Below are 19,764 nucleotides of genomic sequence, written 5' to 3'. Positions count from 1 at the left end.
TGAACAAAATATTTTACCTATATATATTTTCAGTGAAAAAGCACATTCAGCAGTATTGGGATGCCTGTTAAATTTTTCATTGGTGGTGTTTTGGTCAGAAGGTACATTCCGCCCCCCCCCCCCCCCCACCTTGAAAAGGTAATGATTCTGCCTGAAATATAAGGTGGGTTTTGATATGTGAAGTACTTCCTTTTTTGAAAAACTTTGGTGCTTCCAAACTTTTACCTGAAAAGCCACTGCATGTTCTGTTCTGTACCTTGCATCTCTTCAGTATGAGAGAGTCCATTGACCCCAGCTGACACCACAGAACAAAAGCACCACCAGATTGAGTCTGTGCTTCTTGATGACTTTACCAGCATAAAATATTGCCAACAATAGCTATTTGTTCCCACGGTGTTTTCCTGGAGTATTTGTGTGGCCCCATGGACGTACTGTGAATGGGCTGGGGAGCTGAGCCAGCCTGCGGAAGAAGATGCTGCTGTGATTTTTGGTGGAGACAGACCATTACCTTTCCGGTTCACAGCATGGCCAGAGACTGTGACCTATCATCCATTTCCCAGAGTTTCCGCAGCTATCCCGTAAACATGTATCTTCTCTAAATTGCTAATGACTGCTGAATTATTGCACTTTTATAAGGGGGCTATTGACATTAATGTTGGGCTGCCTAACAGTAATGTGGGATTTTATTTAGAACAGGATGTTCCAATTTGTTTCTTTTTGAGTCCTACAGAAGATACTTAGCAGTATAACCAGAAAGTTCCTTCCCATAGTTCTTTTGCCAAATACTTGAGCTTCTCTTTTGGGTTTGTAATATCCTTTTTGGTGGAAATAAATTTGTGCTGCATGGCTCTGCACCATTCATAAGTATAGATACATGTACAAATTATTAAGTGTCTGTGCAGAAAACTAAAATTGCATATTTTCACACGAATGTCAGGTTTTTAATTGCATAAATAAGATGCTGACTGAAGCAAATGTTCAATTTCACATTAAAGTTAGGCATTCATAAAGGCTTGGCTTTACGTAATTAAATTTTCTGCACAGAGGATACTGAAAATCAATGGTATGATTCATAGCCGTACCATGGTTGCCATGTGGCTTTTTGACTGTTGAAGCTAGGGGTACAAAGGGGTTTACAACTACAGATGTTTTACACTGACTCAGAGCCTTTCTACCTTCAACAAATGCAGATTATTTAGACATAATTTATTTTTTTGAGTAGTAAGGCACACAGAAGGACTCACTGAGTACATACCTGCAGAAGTACCTTGCTCATTGGAGGAGGCAGGGTGCAATCTTCCTTCTGCCTGCAGGAATCAATTTTTCTGGGCGAGAAAAACCCCACAAATTTTTGCATTCTCTGCGTAAATGATGCTTACAAGAAAGCTGCTGCTGCCTTTCATTTTGTAGTAAGGTGGGACTTTAGGTGTATTTCCCAGAACATGTGATTTTTAAGTGAATAATCAGGCCAGTTTTTTCTGATAGCCTTTCCAGCCACCCATCTAGGTTATTTCCATGTTATCTCCCTTGGGATTTTCATGGTCTCCAATGTTTGCTCAGGTTTTTTTTTTGCCAAGAGGGTTTGGGTCTCCACATCCCTTACCTGTTCTTTCCTGTTGATATGAGTGCCTGCTGCCTCCCAGCCAGGTAGACTTATTAGGGTAAATCAGAAGAAGAAAAAAAGGTGTGTGATATAATGTTGACTCCAAACCCAGTAGCATGATGTGTTCCAGTGTTTCTAGTTCGCAGCCTGAAGTGAATTAGTATTTAGGAAGTTGCCAAGATATCTAGAAAACTCATTCAAATCAGAGGCTCGTAATAAATTGCACAATTAGTACCTTTGCTCACACAAGAGAAAATTTGGCAGGGGCAAACCTGTAATGCCTTTCCTGAGATTGCCTGACTTTTCCTACCACTTCAGGACACCAAAATCTGCAGAAATCCATGATCTGCATTGCAGAGCGAAGGTTGTCTGTAGAGCTGTTTCGCCAACATGCGTAGCCCTGGGACACAGCACGCTCTCTCCTGCTGTGGTGCAAAGGGGGTGACACCAGAAGCTTTTCCAAAGGGAAGGAAAGCCAAATTCTGCGTTACTGGTGCTTGGTGTTCAATGAAGTCCTGTTACGAGCTTCGTTTCAGCCCAGCTGTAATTGGCCTGGGAATAGAAGGGAATAAAGTGCTTGGTGACTGTATACGGGTAGCAGTGCTTTACATGGTTTTTTCTAAAGATTTGATTTGTTCAGCTAGTTTCTTACTGATCAAATAAGTGGTTTGGGATCAGTTGGACTTAAATTTCCATAGAGCCAGGTGGTGCATACTTGTTCTTCGTGTTCCATATCTGCAGATGTAAGGGGTTTTTTGTTTGTGTGTTTTTATTATAGCACAAAAGTTTTCAGCTGTGGTGCTCTGAGAAAGGTAGTTGAATTTATTACAGACTTTTTACTTACATTTGTGAATTCATACACCTTCAGTTTGATTCAGTCAAATGCGTAGGAACAACAAGCAAAATTTGCACATAGAAAACACGAACAACCCATATCCTCGTGAAAGCTATACTTTCCTTCACAAGAAAAAAAAAGTTGTTTGAGTTATAAAAGAAAAATCCTGGGATGCAAAGTAGGATGCGTTTTCTGTTTTGGTTGATGAATTTAATTCCTTCTAGCTTGTGAAGTTTTACAAAGATTTCTTCATCACTGGCCTCTCCCTTTCATGTTGTAAGGCGCTGGTATTGCACCCTGGATATCCTGTCTGACATAGGCAACCTTCCTCTGGCTAGAAGGCAGTGCTACGAGTCTGCCTTGCTGCAGTGCATTGGATGAGGCGATGTTACTCAGGCCTTGCTCGTGCTGAGACTGTCACCCAGTGCACTGCGGGCTCAGGTCTGCAGGCTCCATGGGAAGGGGATTCATTTGGTCTTGAGTGAAACGGTTTTATGTGGGATTTTAAGATGTGCTTTAAAAGAGGGGCTGTTATGATAACCAGGATAACACTGTACCAGCGTATTCCACACGCTTGCATCTGTATTCTTTAAGGATCTTCGTAATATTTGTGTTGAAATACCATTAGTGGTTTGGTAGTCACTAGCAAAGTAAGCTATCTTTTGGCTCTAGACAGAGAAAGTTTGGTCACACATCATGGCTCATACTTGTTTGCTTGTGTATATCAGAACTTCCTCATGGAAATTACTGGAGTTTTGCAGGCACGTGCCAGATCAGAATAATGGCATCAGTGAGTCCTGGCTTCTGTGAATCATCTTTGGATGGTGGGTTTTCATGGGTGAGGAACATACCAGTTAAATTTTTTTTTTTCTAAAGCAATGCCAGGTTTGTTTGTCTCTGCTCAGCAAAGATTTAAGCTTCACAGTGTAAAGTCCAGGGAGTAAATACCACTTTCCTAATGATTCCTGCTTCTTTTCTTCCCAGCCCTGACTGAAGGTTATGTTGGCTCCCTGCATGAAAACAGACATGGTAGTTCTGTGCAGATACGGAGGCGAAAGGCTTCAGGGGATCCTTACTGGGCGTACTCGGGTGAGTTGACTTCTTCAGGACTCAAACATGAAATATCTCCAAAACCAAGTTGTGTACTTGCTTTTTGTTGCTGCTACACTCAGATATAGTTTAAAGTATTTTTACACTGTATTTTCTTTTGTGGATTTCCTTGTAAACTCCTGCTACACACACCCTCTCCTTTCTTGTATTCCTGCCGTTTGCCTGCTGGGTTGCCCTTATTATTCTGCTCCTTCTCTTGGTCGTCTTTTAGTTTCAGAACACACCCTTAGAAAAGGCCTACCCCCCAAGCTTTTCTTTACTCTCCCTGTCCAGTCAGTACATTCCCAAGCTTACCACTTGCTTACTCTGAGCTTTTGTGAAGACTGTAAGCATCCATATATACATCCAGATTAAAAAAAAAAAAAAACCGCACACTAGAAATACTATAATTATTTCTTTGTGTGTATGTGTTTTTGAGGTAGGGTATAATGATGACAGTGAGACCTGTTAGTGCAGCATCACACCAGTATGTGTGATGCTGAGAAGGTAGGATATTGGGAGGATATTTTATTGCTTGTCCCACTGTTTTTGTAAGTCTTATGGAAAACCTGATGTGTCTGCACAATTTTGAAATGCCACAAATCAAACATACTTCAGAATGATGTCTTTGATGTATGGTTTGACAGTTGGTTCAGGTCTAGCATATTCCAGGTCTGTATTTGAGGTTGTTAAAGAAACCCCAACAACATAAAATCATGTTAATAGCTACATTGACTCTATGAAAAATGTCAAATCTAGGAAGTTTTTATAAACATTTCAAGCATCGGAATGAACTTGTGCATGCTTTTTTGGAAGATTTGAGATGCATTTCAAACATTTGGTGCTTGTCCAAGAGGAATGTTGTGCAGGCCTAGTTTTAGCTGAAAGAAAAATACCACTTTCTAAGAAGTCTGAATACTGATACCAGATAAACAGGCACATGTTAATTTTTGACTGCCAACTCCTCTTTTTTACATAAATTTCATTGGAAATGAATGGTTGTAGGTAAGCTTAGAGCTTTTTTCCATTAATACACAAAATACCAGATGTCACAAGTTTCTCTATTAGGTCTCAAAATACAAGCTGTCTCATTTGCAGATGAGGTCACGCAAATAAAATAAATCTAAACATTTTAGTGATGTAGGACGAATGATCGATTTTTGTTGAGCTTTGAGATTATTATCAGATGGACAAATATTGCCACAAGATACAATTCCATATTGCAGCTTAAAATAACGTTTTTAGGTTTTAAGCCCCCGAACTCATGAAGAGTAGAAATGAACAAATAGAGAAAAGCGTTGTGTGTTGGAATGAATGGCCTGTTCCTATTTGCTATCTTGTGTAAAAATATTACAAGTTAAGTGCTACTTGGCAGGTTTATTTTGTTTCTGTTACTGAAAAATGTATTTGGAATATTCATTGCAGGTAGTTAAATGAAAATGTTTTTTTTAAAAAACAAGTAAAACACTAGTGGAATTATTCTATTGTTACATGTGTCAAGTCTTTGCTTGAGTTACTGGACTACACTTTTTTTTTAACCAGTTTTTTAACCAGTTTAACTGGTTCAAAAAAAAGGGGGGAGGTAAAAAAAAAGCCACCCAAAAACCAAACAAAACCAGCCAAATAAAGCAACAAAACCCCTCAAACCCACTGCACACCAATTTATGCATATGGCAGTTTTCTTACTTCTATATTTGTGATGGTGGTGTTCTTTCTTTATGAGTAATATCATTTGTTCACCCCTCCAAAAAAGCTTTTACCACCCACGAATCCTTTTAGATTTATGTAAAAATAAAATGTATGGTCCTGATACATAATTATACATTACATTTTGGGGTTTTGCATCCTTTTGTCTGTTGATAAATCTTCTGCTTCTATGAGGAAAATAGCCAACCTGTTTTTCAGAGAACAGACACTGACTTCTCAGCTGTCAACCACGTGCCATTCTACCTGATTAGCGCTATCTAATTAGAATACTTTTGTCAGTATTGCTGATCAAAGCAGTAAATTAGGAGATGGAAAAGGTGGAAATGATATATTTACCAGCACTTGTCAAGAAACCAGAAGAAGATATAATACCATTTTCTCAGGATGCTTTCTCAGGCTACTATTTGAACAGAGTGACTTGAAATGCCATTCCAGGGGAATGTGGTTTGGGTCCAAGTATTCCAGCTGCAGGGCCTGAGTCTTCCCCAAAGGTTTTGTGACATGAAACAGAGGTGTGAGCAAACAACCTTGGTACCGCGTGTCCCAGCTGTGTGGGTTGTGCATATGCGGCATCCGAGGAAGCCCACGGATGGAGATCGGGTGTCCTTCCAAGCCGTGTTGTGGTCTCTGCCTGTCAGGAGGAGCAGCTCTGCCCTGCTGAGCCTTGCATCGAGCACCCGGGGGTCTGCATGAGAGCAGCAGGGACAGCGCCTTGTGCTAAGAGCTAACAGTGAGACGCAGGTGATGATTTGTATTGTGTCTGAGAGGGAAGAGGCGAAGGCAAGTAGAGACTTGGGAAAGACGTGGTTATTTCTAGAAGAATTTTCCAGGGTCGATGTCCTGCAGGAGTCTTAGCATTGTGAGCATCTCCCTAAGAAAGGGAGAGAATTGAAATAAGCAATTAGGTGGGGAAAGCAGCACATGCTCTGTTAGAAATTGGATGTTTCCATGAGCTGCCACTTTCTCATGGCTTTTCACATGGGGGAGTTTCTCACTCTTTCCTCACTTCACTTGGTTCTTTCCAGGTCTGTGTGGGATTCTCAGCCAGTTCAGCCTCTCTTATCTGATGTCTTTTGTCCATATTTGCTCACTGAGGGGGCCAGAGGTAATGAAAATCCCTAGCTTCTGTGTTTAGGTTGAAGATGGGAATACGTAGTGGGTGGCAGAGTCCAGATGCCAGACAGATGTTTGCTTCTAGCCGAGCACAGCGAGGAGGATGATCATGTTATCTGTTTCATTCTCCTTGCTTTTCCATTCCCCAGAATATTTCCTTGAAACCCTGAGCAGGGCTTGGCTAAGCAGTTTATGTACTAACAACGTTTGTCCTGCGGGAAAGGTTTTGGACATGACTGGGAAGTTTACATCAAATGAGCCTACAGAGAGTGACAACTTTGTTCTGCAGTAAGCAATTAGTCCATGTCAATGGTTTCCAAGCTCTTTTACAAACATTATCTGGTAGGCTGCTTCCCTATTCTCAAACGGTTAGGGCAGCTCCCCTCCAGTTAGTTGTACAACATCTGTTGGCTCAGGCCCAACAATTATGGGCAGGGAAGAAAGTTATGCTAGGCTCTGCGCTGGCAAATTTTAAGTTTCTTCTAAGGGATTTTGCCAACTGGAGTAAATAAGACCAGGAGAGCTGCTGCCAGCCGTCAGTGGACAGCCGTCTCCTGAACCCAGTATTGACCAGTGCGCCTGTGTCTTTGCTGGGCCTACATTAGGCTGAACTATGGCTTTATATTGATTTCAACTGAGCTATACTGATTTATAGTAGCAGAGGCTTCTCTGCATTTATGACTGTGCCTGCCTGCTTGCAGAGCTTTTGTATTTTGGGGCTTAAGTGTTCTGTAATAAATCCTGAGATGGGGTTGGAGAGGTCTGAAAGCAGCCAGACAGTTGTGGTTTTCCTGCCTGGGGGTGGAAAAGGGGCACAGCCATATTGCAGACAGCCCTGAAGTCTTTATCTTCCACAGGATGTATCTGTCCTATACTGTGCTTTTAGAGCAGCTCCTCTGTAGCCTGTAGAAAACCCTTCTGCTGCCCTGTGGAGAGTGAATGGTCCAGGAGCTGGTTTAAACTCTGGAGATCAGGAGTTTTCCTGGTCTCAGGAGTTATCTATGATATTACCACGTGCTGTCTTGGAATATTGCTCCTCTCAGGCTCAAGAGTTTAGAGACAATAAACTTCAGTTATAGATCAGGAGTCAGACAGCCATTGGGTCTGTAACATTTGTATAAGGCACCTACGTACCCAAATGTCCCTGCAACAGGACCCTGTGAACTTCAGTGCCCTGTGCTCCTGGTGCATGTGCCCTGGACACAGCCTGCACTACAGAGCTCCTGCTTCACTGTCCAATTGTAAAGGAAAATACTTTTAAGCCTTATAAAATAAGCCTGTTGTCTGCAGACACAATTCTGACTATAACATTTATTCCAGTTCAGAAATAAAACTCACAAAAATAAAGACTAGATAATTAAATGAAGAAGGCCCATTTTAAATGGGTTCTGTCAAAAAGACAGAAGGAAACACAATCAGCCTTTCAGAAGAAACTTCGTTAAGTCTGCACTAGCAGCTCTTTAAACCACATTCTGAAGTGAGCGAACACTGAAAAACAAAAGACTAACTTGTCTTTAAATAGGAGCTGCAAGACTGAGCAGAGACTGAGATCTCCTAGATGTGTGTTTTAGGATTTTTCAGGAAGCTCAAACTACATTTCTGGGGGGATTTCTCTGCCTGTGTGTATTCGTGTATGTTTTGGCAAAGCGTTTACTCCATGATCGTGTCTTACAGTTTGCCAGAGACTTCTGAAATTGTGACTGGCCACCTTACTTGCTGTGTAACGGGAATGTGGAATAGGTGCGGCACAGTCAAAGCAAGAAATAGGTGTGGATTCTGAATATGCTTCAGTGCAGTCTTTTATTTTCACAATATTCTGTTCTGTTAGACTAACCACTGAAGGGACAAGTTTGAAATGATTTTTAGCACATCCTTATAGTTGCCACAGAACTCAGTAGGTTTCTAATACCCATAATAGTGACACATAGCAGTTCAGGGGCCTTGTCATCAGTGTGGAAACGTTTTTGTAAATATATAAGTTATTTTTCAAAACAAAACAACAAACCAGCAGAACTTGAAAAGAAATCCTACAGAAATATGCAACTGAAATGTCTACCAGATCCAGGGCTCTCTGACTGGCCCTCCCTTGTGCAATGTGTGCTACTTCACAGAGCATAATATTGCAGACATTTAAAGATGCCTCTCAGTGTCAAGTGTTGCATCTGTCAGTGCTGAGGACACTTTACTGGTGACCTGAGCAGACCCTATTTTGCCTTGCAGTAGCCCAAAAAATGGGTAGTGAGAGGGTCAGGACTTTAGGAGGAGATTATGGTATGAGATGCTGAAGCAGATGCTTGTATCTTAAGCGATAGTAACTCTAAAGGGCTTATACCTACTCATATCTGTTTTTCTGAAAAACTGTTATGTAAAATGAATGTGACAATCATTGCATGAGTTTGTAGAAATCCAGAAGTGGCTGTGGGGAAATTCTGCTCTGTACTGTTACTCAAGTCAGTAAACTCCTCTTGGAGTCTTCAGATAAAAGATGGGATGCCTAATTATTCCCAGTGTTAACATGTGCGATCAATGGGCATGTGATGGGAGGCTGCACTGTCCTCGGGCAGGATGTTGAAGGTGATGGAGTTTCCCAGTGGAGCTGTGGTGCTGACACTGGTGGGGCTTGTGTACCCTGCCCTTGTGATGGCTGTTCTGCTCATCAGCCTCAGTGTTGTGCAAGCTGACTCATTCAAGGAATACTCTTTTAAGTAATCAAAACCATTTGGGTTTCTTGGAGAACAAAAATGCAGACATTGGCCAAGGAAGTATATGTGTTTAACTATAGCTTTGTAAAGAGAACCCTGTGTTGAAAATGCATACAGTTGTTTTTTCTCTTTAATCTTATGGTATATTCAAGACATCTTTCCTCTTTGTAGCTTTGATCTGTCGTTTTCTGTGTGAAATTATTAGCACTTCTTATGATGCTTCTGTTCTTTATGCGTGTCCTTATTGATGCTTTTTCTGTCTAAAATGTCAGGTTCTTTCTCTCCAAGATTCTGTGCAACTACCAGGAACATTAGTAGAAGGTAACAGAAGAAAAATAAGCTTCACAAAAGTAGGGATGACCCTGTGAGTGGGGAAAAGTGTCCATTAAGAACAGGAACTGTGGCCATGCTGTCATGCTAGTGGACGCTATCAGTGTGTGAATGCTTTGTCCTGCAACACTTAGACGGTTATTGCTGTCCTTTTAAGATGCTATTATTTAAAATATAACTGGTGGTGAATATAAGAATTGAGTGTTCTTTTCAAAAGCAATTGCTGGCATTAAAACAGGAAAGATCAGTAAAGGTTATTTCCTGAAAGAATAGCAAATGGTGTTAACTGTGATGAAATGTAACTTGGTGATGTCCTTTGTAAAAGTGTGAATTTCTTTCTCTTTGCTTAGATTGTTAGCATTAAATAAGCTGCTAATGTGAAATGGACAGGAAATAATCGGCACATAGTAAGAAAAGCATCAAGACTTATTGAACTGAGAGGTAACTAATGGCCTATTTGCCATGGTCAGTATTTCACTTATTCTGTCCCTCAGAATAATAAATCTTGATATTGACCAAAACTCTGGCATACCGCATGCTTGGTTATCGTTCCACTGTAAGAGTACTCATCTCTGTTAAATGCAGGATGGTCAAAATGCGCAGGTTCTGTCTTTCTCCCTTCCTCAATCTCTTAAGCTGACTTTCTAAAGAGGAACTAAGCTGATAGAACTGGGAGAAATGTTCCCATTAATATCTGATCTGATCAGTAAACTGAGTTTTGAATATTTTATCTGCATTCATCAGAGACAAATGGTAGTCTTCACTGAACCCTGCTGAAACCAGCTGCAATGCATTCGTTTCCTTGTGCAATCTTATTAGAGTAAAAGTTGTTCCAGAAATCAGTGCTACTCTCTTTCATAGGAGAAACATGGAAAACTTAGCTTGAGAGTTTGCTGTTACTGTGTAAGCATGAACCCTGATTTTTAATGTGTGTAGCTAAAGCATGTGGTTTTCTGCTGTGTGTTTTCTCAGACAAACAGGAAAAACCATCTGTATATTTTGATTGTTTATATGCTGACGGTATTGGGCCATGAGTCTTCACGTCCATGAGCTATGCACTGTACAGATGTGCACTAGGCATGGACTTCTCTGCAGAATCTGTATCGCAATGTGCGCTTACTAGGAGGATGTCAAGGAGAATGCTTTTAATCTTTCTTTAGCTGTTTTGCCTTTTGAAGTAATAAATGCAGAATACTATCTTTTGTTTTTGTTCTGAGACTAAAGAAATAAGTTTTCAAATTGCTATCCCTGAGAACAGGATATATCTTCCTAACCATAAGCTAGTGTGAATAAGAAATTCACAATCATATGTTTGTGTTGAGTATTTGACATTAGTAGTCCTCTAAGGAGAGCCAGTCTTGCCAAAAGCAGTCGAAGTGGTCTGTATAGTTTTTACTAAGCCATATTGCTGAGGAAAACAGCTCTGAGAGTTTTGTCATTTACTTTGTCTATTGGCAAGTTTCTAAATAATCTGCTGAGAAAACCTCTGATAGTAATTTAGTTTCTACTTAGACCCAGACACGATTTCCTTATTGAATACTGTTTTCTCTCGCTCCTTGCCACCTTTTCTTGTGTGCCGTGCTTACAGTTTATATTCCAAGTACTGTCATAGTCAATTGTAGTATCCAGTCTAAAATGAAATGGTTGAATGAATGTTTTACATGTTGGACACAGTTATGGTGAAATTGCCTTTCTTCTTTTTTTTTTTTTTCCGAAAGTTCTTTCTAGACGTTGGTTGTTTTTCATGACTCAAACACATTAAAGCAAATCTCTGACTTTTGAATGCTCTGAATTTTTTTCTTTACTGAGTAGATAGGCCTTTGGCAGATGAACAGCTCTGAGAAGCTTAAATATAAGAGGTGCAAAGAACCGGATGTTCCCTCAACTTTCTTTCATGAAGTTTTTCCCTACCACAGCACAGAAGTATAAAATAACTGCAACAGATGCTAGATGAAATCTTCAGAGTTTCAGATACAGTTGTTCTAATACTACCTCAAAGTATTTTTACTTTGCACTGCTGCAATCACAGCTCTGGCTATCTATGCTGAAAAGAGGAAGCACAAAGAACTGCTTTTTCTGGGGAGGGGGGACCCCTCACTACTTTAAGCATGTACTCTGCTTTTTGTTGTATTTTCTTTCAGTGTGAACATTGGGGTATTTGTAGGAAACCTCTGAAATGAGCACCAGTGCGCTGTTTCATAAAACTGAAAGTGTGCTGAAGTGCAGCAAAAAGTTGTCAGTTTAGCTGATTTCTAGGCATTGAAATAGGAAACGGTATAAAATATTTCAAGCTCTTTGGACATCAAAACATGTGAAACGCCTATATTCTAAACATACAAAAGAAAGATGGGGTATTTGCATAGCAGCTGTGATACAAGCTCAACAAATGGACTGGAGAATGCACAGAAGGCTGGAGTCTGCTGTTGCGTTTGAGGTTCTTGAATGACTGCAGTGATATATTGAACTTCCAGTCTTGATTTCGTATGTAACTGAATGCGTATAGGAGAATAACAATGGGGAAAACAGTATGTGAACAGCAAGGGTACTGCAGTGAGAAACAAAGCATGCAGGGAAGCTCTGAATAGCCTTGTAGTGTGCGGATAAAAATGAAGTAGCTTGGCACAAACGTTGTTGCAGTAGTCCAAGCATGAAATAATCAAGGAATGAATCAGAATTCTAGTTGCAGGATAAAAGTGAAGTCTTTGTATGAAAGGGCTGAGCGAGGCCTGTGCTGCAGTTGATGCAGTAGATGTAGAATTATTTCTATTATTTTTGCAATGTCAGGTGGCTGCTCTTGGTCATTCCAGTTGCTGTTCAGAAGATAATCTTCTTTTCAGTGTCTCTTCCCCGGGAACTGCCCCAGCACTTCCCTCTCCCAGAAAGTATCTCCATCTTGCAGAATGTGGTATGGAAGCCTTGCAGTTTTAAATCATTATGATCCTTGAAAAAGCAGCCCCTGCCTGCAAGAGGAGTACATCTGCCCCGCCGGGTTCCCTCACGAGGGGCCGAGCGAGCAGCCGCCATGCTGCGGTGGGCAGCTGGCAGGGCATTCCTACCCAGCGCCTTGCTGACTGCTGGTAGGGCAGCCTCTGCCCGTGGTGTGTAGAGGTGCTGTGCATTTCCTCTGTCTTGAATGTCACCTGCTGCTTAGAGAAAGGCAGAATTATAAAGAGTCTCATCTACGTATGTTCTGAGGTGTCCTTTGGTACCACAGAGTGAGAGATGAGCAGCTGAGGGAGTTCTAATTCTTGTAACATCTCTGAGGTAGATGTGTTTACATGGTGGGAACTGAAGAATAGGGCAGTTCAAGTAACTTCTTTCATATACCCCATGCGGTGTATAGCAGAGTTGGAAATTCAGCCCGAGTCCCAGTGCTGTGCGCTGTTTCTTAGGCCGCACATCCAGCTTTATCAAATGTTAATTGAAGAGATCTTGGTTGCCTTAGAGACTGCCTCTTCTTGGGGGAGACCATGTCAGCAGCACAGATGTTGTGAAGCTCCTGATCTAAGAGGAGCCCTTCCTGGAGGTGATCCAGCCATGGAGCTTAATTCGTGCTTCATCAGGGGACTGAACATCTCCCTTTGCTGGCTGCTTTGTTGGTGCGCTCTGTTTTTTTCCAGGGGAGTTGGGACAATGCTGGACTGGAGTGAGAAGGCATTCTTTTGCTATTCAATGCACTGAGCATTTGGCTCTAAATTATGAAGTTTTTATTAAAGACTGCCTGTGCCCAAGGAGTTGGATGGGCACACTTTTAACCATCAAATTAAATAAATATGAAATCCTGCAATGGAGTGCAGAGCTGTGCATATAAATTACATCTTTAAACAGCACTTGAATGATTTTCTGGAAATGTTTTTAACTCTCCTCTGAACTCTGAAGGGTCATCTCTGTAGCCTTCCTAACTGAGGGGGGCTGTTGGCACTGGAATGATTTATTGAAGAGGTATGTTGCTCTGCAGTACAATAGTAATGTCAAGCCTTACTGAGAACCTGAGTATCAAGCTTCTGTTTTTGTAGATCTGAGAAAGCAAGTGGGTTTTTGAACCCGAATGAATATTTCTGAAGTATATGTTTCCACCCACTCCCACCTCTTAACACTGCCTGGTTGTGAGGTGAGGGGGACTGGGGGCTGATAATGTTCTATGGACAGTTAGAGAGACGACTCGTTTCATGCATGAAGAGCTAGGAGCACTATGACCCTGCTGCAGAGATGAAGACTGCAACTTGAGCTGACGTAATAAGGACTGGTGGGCATCACTGGCTCACAGCGTCCTTGTGGTTGAACCCTCAGCAAGATGAGATACCTTTGAGACATGTAACTGCTTTAAAAATCCTGAAGTGGGCTGACTTGACCAGCAAGCAGCTATTCCATGAAAGGAGTCTTTGCTGCCATGAGTATTAGGCCTTCTATCTTTCTCCACCTCAAAGAAAATCCTGCCTGTTTTCTTCTCAGCAGTACTGCTGAGCTTAACCTAAGCTGTTCTACCAGTGGCTGAAGTAGACCCATCATCCCTTGAATTTCTCTGAGTGCAGTCTTCCTTCGTGTGTGTTTGCTCCACACTGCTATAGGATTACAGCCTCGCAGGAATGTGCGCAGACACACATCTAGCCTAGCGTAGGTGCTATAAGGTAAGGTCGTGTTGTGACCACAGCTGTAAAGACCAGGAGGGCATGGAGAGGCTGGGTGCTGTGTTTCCAGTTACCCGAGGGTGGCTGAGCAGAGGGCTGAACTGAGGTCTCCGAAGCTGGCCTGTACTGCTTTTTTTTACCTTGCTGTAATTAGAGCATTCAGGCCAACATCTAAGTTGTCCAGCTGCCACAAAGCTCCAGAGGAGCTGTTTCAGGTGGGTTTCTTTATTTCTGACTCACTTCTGAGACTTTCTTAACTGTCGTAGTCTATAAATTTCCTCAGAAAGGAACAAAAGAGGAAATGTCTGTACAATTGAATGCCTGAAGGTGATCAGTATTGGCATGCACACTGCAGTTTCTGTGGCTTTTCCTGTGTGGAATAGTAAAACAAATGTCTCCTGTCTGCTTCCCAACTCACTTGTAATACACTCACAGCTAGAGCTGAGGTGATGAAGGTCCGTTACATGTTGATCATGTATCTTTGCACTGTACTGGATCAGGTCCTCACAGGACTCCTTTGCTGTATTTCACATCATCTGGTCCTTGAGCACTGGGGTCAGCCCCATGTACTGAGCTTCTGCATGAACAAACTGGTAAGTGGACACACTCGGAATGAAGAATTGAATGTTACGCGATCTGCTTTGCGTTGGTGTGAATATATTTCTCAAGTACAGAAATACGATTTACCCTGAGGTAGCGACGGCAGTGAAGTCACGGAGAGTTTAGATCACGTTCAGTTTTACACGCTGTCTTTTGCTCCCGAGATGTGGTGGTGTTGTCTCAGGCTGCTGCTGAAGCCTTCTGGCCCCTCGGGGTACGAAAAGCTGTTTTACATGCCAGATGCTGCTCTGCTGCCTAACCAGAGGTGACATGAACTTTTCAGATAGATTCCAACTTGGAAGCTTCTGTGGCACTTCAGATCGTGTTTTTAATTTATATTTCTGCTGCTGGAGACTTGAAATTGAGACACTTATCTGCATGATACAGTATTATCATATGCTGATCTCTGAGGAAGGGGATTTGCTATGTGAAGATAAGTTTGCAGAGAGAATTGGATGTGACTTTTGTAGAGAACGGTTCAGTGTATGTAGTTCAGTTAGTGTTTATGTTACACAAGGGCTCCCCAGATGTCTGCAGGATTTAATTGCTCTCAGTGCAAACATAGAAAAGTTACCTCTACCTTAAGTTTGTACAAGCCATCTGAGAGATGGCTTGGTGTTAGATGCAGGAATGGCTGAAGCAGGGTGTCGTGAGGTGAGGGCTAAGAGCTGGAAGAGGGTACTAAGCCTTCCCTTTCTCTGCTGTTGAAAAAAACCAGAACTGTGTAGCTCTGCAAGGCTATAAGTGCTCCATATTCCTGTGAAAAGTCTCCAATGCATAAGAAGCTTTGAGCTGCTTTCGTGGCCTTCAGTAGTGCTCCCTGCCACTGTTCCCTGCGTTGATGCTTGCACTTCGCAAAACTGGTGGCTATGCAGTGTCTGTAAGATCACCCACTTCACTCGGATCTGGTCCGAGTTAGCCAGCAGGTTTGAAAGTGGAGGGGAGGGAAGGGGCATTGGTAGACTAGATGCAGTAGAAGGCTGAAATGTATAAGCCTGTTTCCTTAGGAAACTAAGCTAATCCATTATGGGCCCCTATTCAAAACTGCAGGCTCTGATGAGTAGCTTTTCAGAGTACAGGCCAGTTAAGTCTGCTTCTGCAAGGAAGTCCCTGCAGTTTCAGCAGATGGGTTCTTGAAACTGGAGAATGTCTGCGTAGTTCAAGCGATCACAATTCTAGTGACAATTCTGTCCTGTTATACTTTACTTTGTACAACTTCTCAAAGGAAACAGTCCAAGTCCCTGTAACCTTTCTGTCTGAGGCCATCCATGGTCTTGATCGTACGTGCCAATGCAGGAGACCTACACAGAAGCCCTTGGAAGAGCGCATCGCAGACAACCATTTATTTGGCATTAACAGAAGACCTAAAATTGGGGAAGGTGGCTGTGGTGTGGTGCCTAGACACGTGATTCAGCATTGCATCGTATGATTTCTGTATGAACTGGAGTGCAGAGTACAGTAAACATTTTCAGCTTTTTTCCCCAAAGTACTATTGGAAATTGTAATAAAAAGTAAGTGCTGGGAAAGTAGTTTTGCTGAGTTATGCTTTTTTTGAAAATGCATAATACTCCATAGGCTTTTAAGTGATGCTGGGCATATTTAACATTCTTTGATGTTAATTTCCTGGCATATGGACATCTCGACTTATTAAAATAAATAAGTACTTTCAAATTTAATGAAATGATGGAGGAAATGGCCTTTTTTCACATTCACGTCCGCTTCACTGGATAATTTAATGTTTTAAAATGTAAGTTCATATTAAAGTTTAAAATTCAAGTATTGGTTTTTGAAATTCTGTAATAAAAAGGTTTTGCTGTAGGAGAGATGTATGAATTAGTGCGCATGATAACACGATTAACAAAGTTTAGCTGGTGATTTCTTCTGTACAAAATGCCGGCTGTAAATCCTCCTGTTAGAACCTATGGCCTGATGGTAGGATCTTATGCTACTGGTAATTGTTCCTTTCCTGGGGCATTACTGTCAGACCTGCCAATTGCCTGTGCTCCAGAGTTGAAGGTACAGCTGTGGAAAAGCTTTCCTACATCGTTCACCTTTTCTTTTGTTCCTCTTCATTTTGCTGTCTTATGGAGCTTACACTGTAAACTCCTTGGGGCAGAGACAGTCATTTGTTTATGTTGGCTAGCAACAAGATCTTTCTATCTTCTTTTATACTAGATTTGTATGTTTGCTTCTAAGATCTTTGCATCTAGTGGGATGGATTTCTTTATAGCCTCAGGTGTTACTGTGTTATTAGTAAGTATAGGAAATGCACTTTGGTCCTCTCTCCTGTGCTGAGGGAGGGTAAGAATTCCCTGGACGATAAGTAATGCTCAATTTAATTGACTGGATATAAACATTTGAGTCCTAAATATTTAATGGAAATCATTGTGTTTGAATGTAGGGATGTGCAGATGATGGAAGCTTGCTCTGTCTTGCATTTCTTGAGAGACTGCTTACGTGTCGTGTTGAAGCCAAGGATGGCTTTATTTCATTTCAAGGCAGACTGGAAACTGAAGAACTTATTTTCAGGGAGAAAAATGGCAAGGGACCCGAATGAAAAACCTACTCAGCTGAAGCAGAGGTGACAAAGTTCACAGTGATTATATTGATTTTAAATTACTGTGTAGAGCTGGGACTAGCCTATGTCTAGCCCTGCTCATGATGAGAAGAAGAAAGGCAGAAGGCGTGAATACTCCTCTCTCCTCTGCTTCCAAATATTTTGTTATCAGTGTGATAAGCAAGAGCCTCTTCCTCCTGATGTTCCCAACGTGCAAAGGCAAGGGCGTTCCAGCATCCTCCATGGAGCTGAAAGGGGATAAGAGGCGCAGTGCTGAACAGAAATGTGTACTTTATTTCCCCTCAGCAGCCTACCCCTGCGCGCTGGCTGCTGAACCGGAGCAGCGTGCGGTACCCTGTTCAGTGTGTAACAGATGCCTCCAGCTCTACGAGAGATGACATTAATAGGAAACAGAGCATGTCTGAGTTTGAGGCATTTTTGGTGGAAAGTACCACAACTGCCTATACCACAAATTATAATTAACCTAGAATTAATAGCAATTAACAGCACCAATATTCATTTGCTAGAAGTTTTACGGAAAAGTCATTACTGTTTATGTAGTTTGCATTTGTTTCACTGTCAATGAGAAAATTATTCAGTCAATAAGAGCTAATGTTTTATTTTAGACAAGTCTTATCTATTTTAGTATCTAGTTTGCCTCTTGGGAACAAGAACTAAGAACAAATAAAGCTAATTGCAATAGAAATTTGATACTGTAATGAAACTCTTAGTTGCTGCATGACTGAAAGAGCACAGAAAAATGCCTTGTACCTGCACTAAATCCAGCAAAGCTGTGACGGGAGATGTTGTGTCTCCTAGTTTGGTGTGATAGAGAGAATGTCTGAGTCACTTGGGTAGGGAAGATGACGGTTTCTTCCCCGTGGTTTTTCAGCAGCCCGACAGAGTGTGCATGCCTGGGCCTGCGCCAAGCAGAGATGCAGCCTCCAAGTGAGACTATATTACTGCAGTCCTGGATGATTAATTTTGTACCAAATTGTAGGGGCCTCATTAGCCCCAAACACACCAATAATGCAGTTTTAAAGATCTTTAGTGCATCCATTACTTCTGTTTCTAGTGTGCTTCTTTGCAAGGAAAATATTTGTTTCTTATCATCAAATCTTCAGGTAGAGTCTGGGCCATAAAAATCACACTGAGCTCGCAGTGGCTTGTGCATTCGTTATGTTTAACTTAGATTTTATTGAGGGAATGTCTAAGTTATCCTTACTTTGTAACATGTTTGTAAGACAAGAGTTTATTCCATCCCGTCATCAGGAAAGGGGAAGAGAAAGCCATTATCTGTCTTGAGCCATCCAGAAGACTGAGAAAGCTGATAAGAGAACTGAAATCAGGGTTTGTAGATGTGCTTCAGGCCTTCAAGACACCTCTGTGTGGTAGCATACCTGTCTGGTCCGCCCAGGGCGGCGAGTGTTTTGGGTATTTTCTAATCAGCGAGGCTCCTGGGAAAGTCTTGTACCCTTATCAACATCCCTGGCTTGTCTGGGGAAAGCAAATAGACCCCCTCATGCCAAGGGCTGTCTACGGGCACAGTCTCATATTATTTGTGTAGGATCGTGACTTCTGTGACCCCTTGCAGCAGAGTGTTTGCGTGAATAAATGATATGATAATGTGCTGCTGGCTGAATTTACCCGTGTGGGGAGAGCAGTGATGGTGTGAAACAGGGAGCACCCATTCTGACATGTGTAAGAAGCAGCAGGTTTGCCAAGTCTAAAGAATTAAAAATGTCTGTGGGAATCCTTTCTCTGTGCAACACGGGCAGTCCAAGTGTCACCTGCGTGTCCCCACTGGAGAGCCCGTGTCCTAATCTGAGCTTTCATACCTGGCGAAGAGACGGGTCAGGCTTGGTGTGGGCCTCGTGGATGGCTTCGAGGTGAGGGCGCTCGGCAGTATTGGCTTCCCAGCACCTGGCAGTTCTGCTTGCTGCTGCTTCTCAGCTGAGGCCAGAGTTCAGCTAGCAGTGAGATACTTGGGTCTTGTTATCTGTTCTCGTCAATCCTCAGTTTCCTTGCCTCCGTGCACCTTTCTTCCTTGAATGTCTGTAACAAGACACAGATTTCCAGCCAGCTACGTTGTTCAGTCTCTCCTGCAAACACTTTTTTGAATAATTGTGCCCTTTCTCCCCAAGGCTCACTTTCACAAAAGGATATACTGCTGACTTTTTAGACACTGTATCCCTTTATCTTGATGCAAAGACATTGTCTCCCTAAATGAAGGGCAAATTATTTTTAATCAGTGAAACTATAAATGCCATTCCTCTATGGTTTTAAACCGAAGTACTGGAAACAATCTGACAGCATTGTGCTAGCCAGCGCCTCTGAGAGGTGTTTCTCAAGCAAACTACGTTCCGGGAGGCTGTCAGGGAAAGCTTACTTCTTAAACAAAATCAGTTTCAAAAAGACAGGTTTTGGCTCCCTGGAAGCCTGTATTTTTTGCAGCCACCTGTCCTGACTGCTTCCTGGTGTGATTTAAACCTGCGCAGTGTGCCAGCGTGTGCTGGCAGAGATTGTTTCACGGTAGGCTGGGCTGTGGGACCATGTCAAGATGTGCTCTACATAGAGGTGGGCAAAAACCCAACCCCCTG

General features: G+C 42.1%; 1 protein-coding gene across 1 annotated transcript in view; it reads left to right on the top strand.

Moving 5' to 3' along the window:
* PTPRG (protein tyrosine phosphatase receptor type G) overlaps positions 1 to 19,764 on the top strand; it is a 412,574-nt gene that overhangs the window by 88,436 nt on the left and 304,374 nt on the right. Inside the window, exon 2 of the mRNA XM_075432501.1 lies at positions 3,423 to 3,527. Within this exon, the coding sequence (XP_075288616.1) occupies positions 3,423 to 3,527 (105 nt within the window). The remainder of the gene's footprint in view (positions 1 to 3,422; positions 3,528 to 19,764) is intronic.

Source organism: Opisthocomus hoazin, chromosome 11 (assembly GCF_030867145.1).
Source record: "Opisthocomus hoazin isolate bOpiHoa1 chromosome 11, bOpiHoa1.hap1, whole genome shotgun sequence".
NCBI classification, from domain to species: domain Eukaryota; kingdom Metazoa; phylum Chordata; class Aves; order Opisthocomiformes; family Opisthocomidae; genus Opisthocomus; species Opisthocomus hoazin.
Note: the sequence above shows the minus strand (reverse complement) of the source record. Positions and strands in the feature narration are given on the sequence as shown.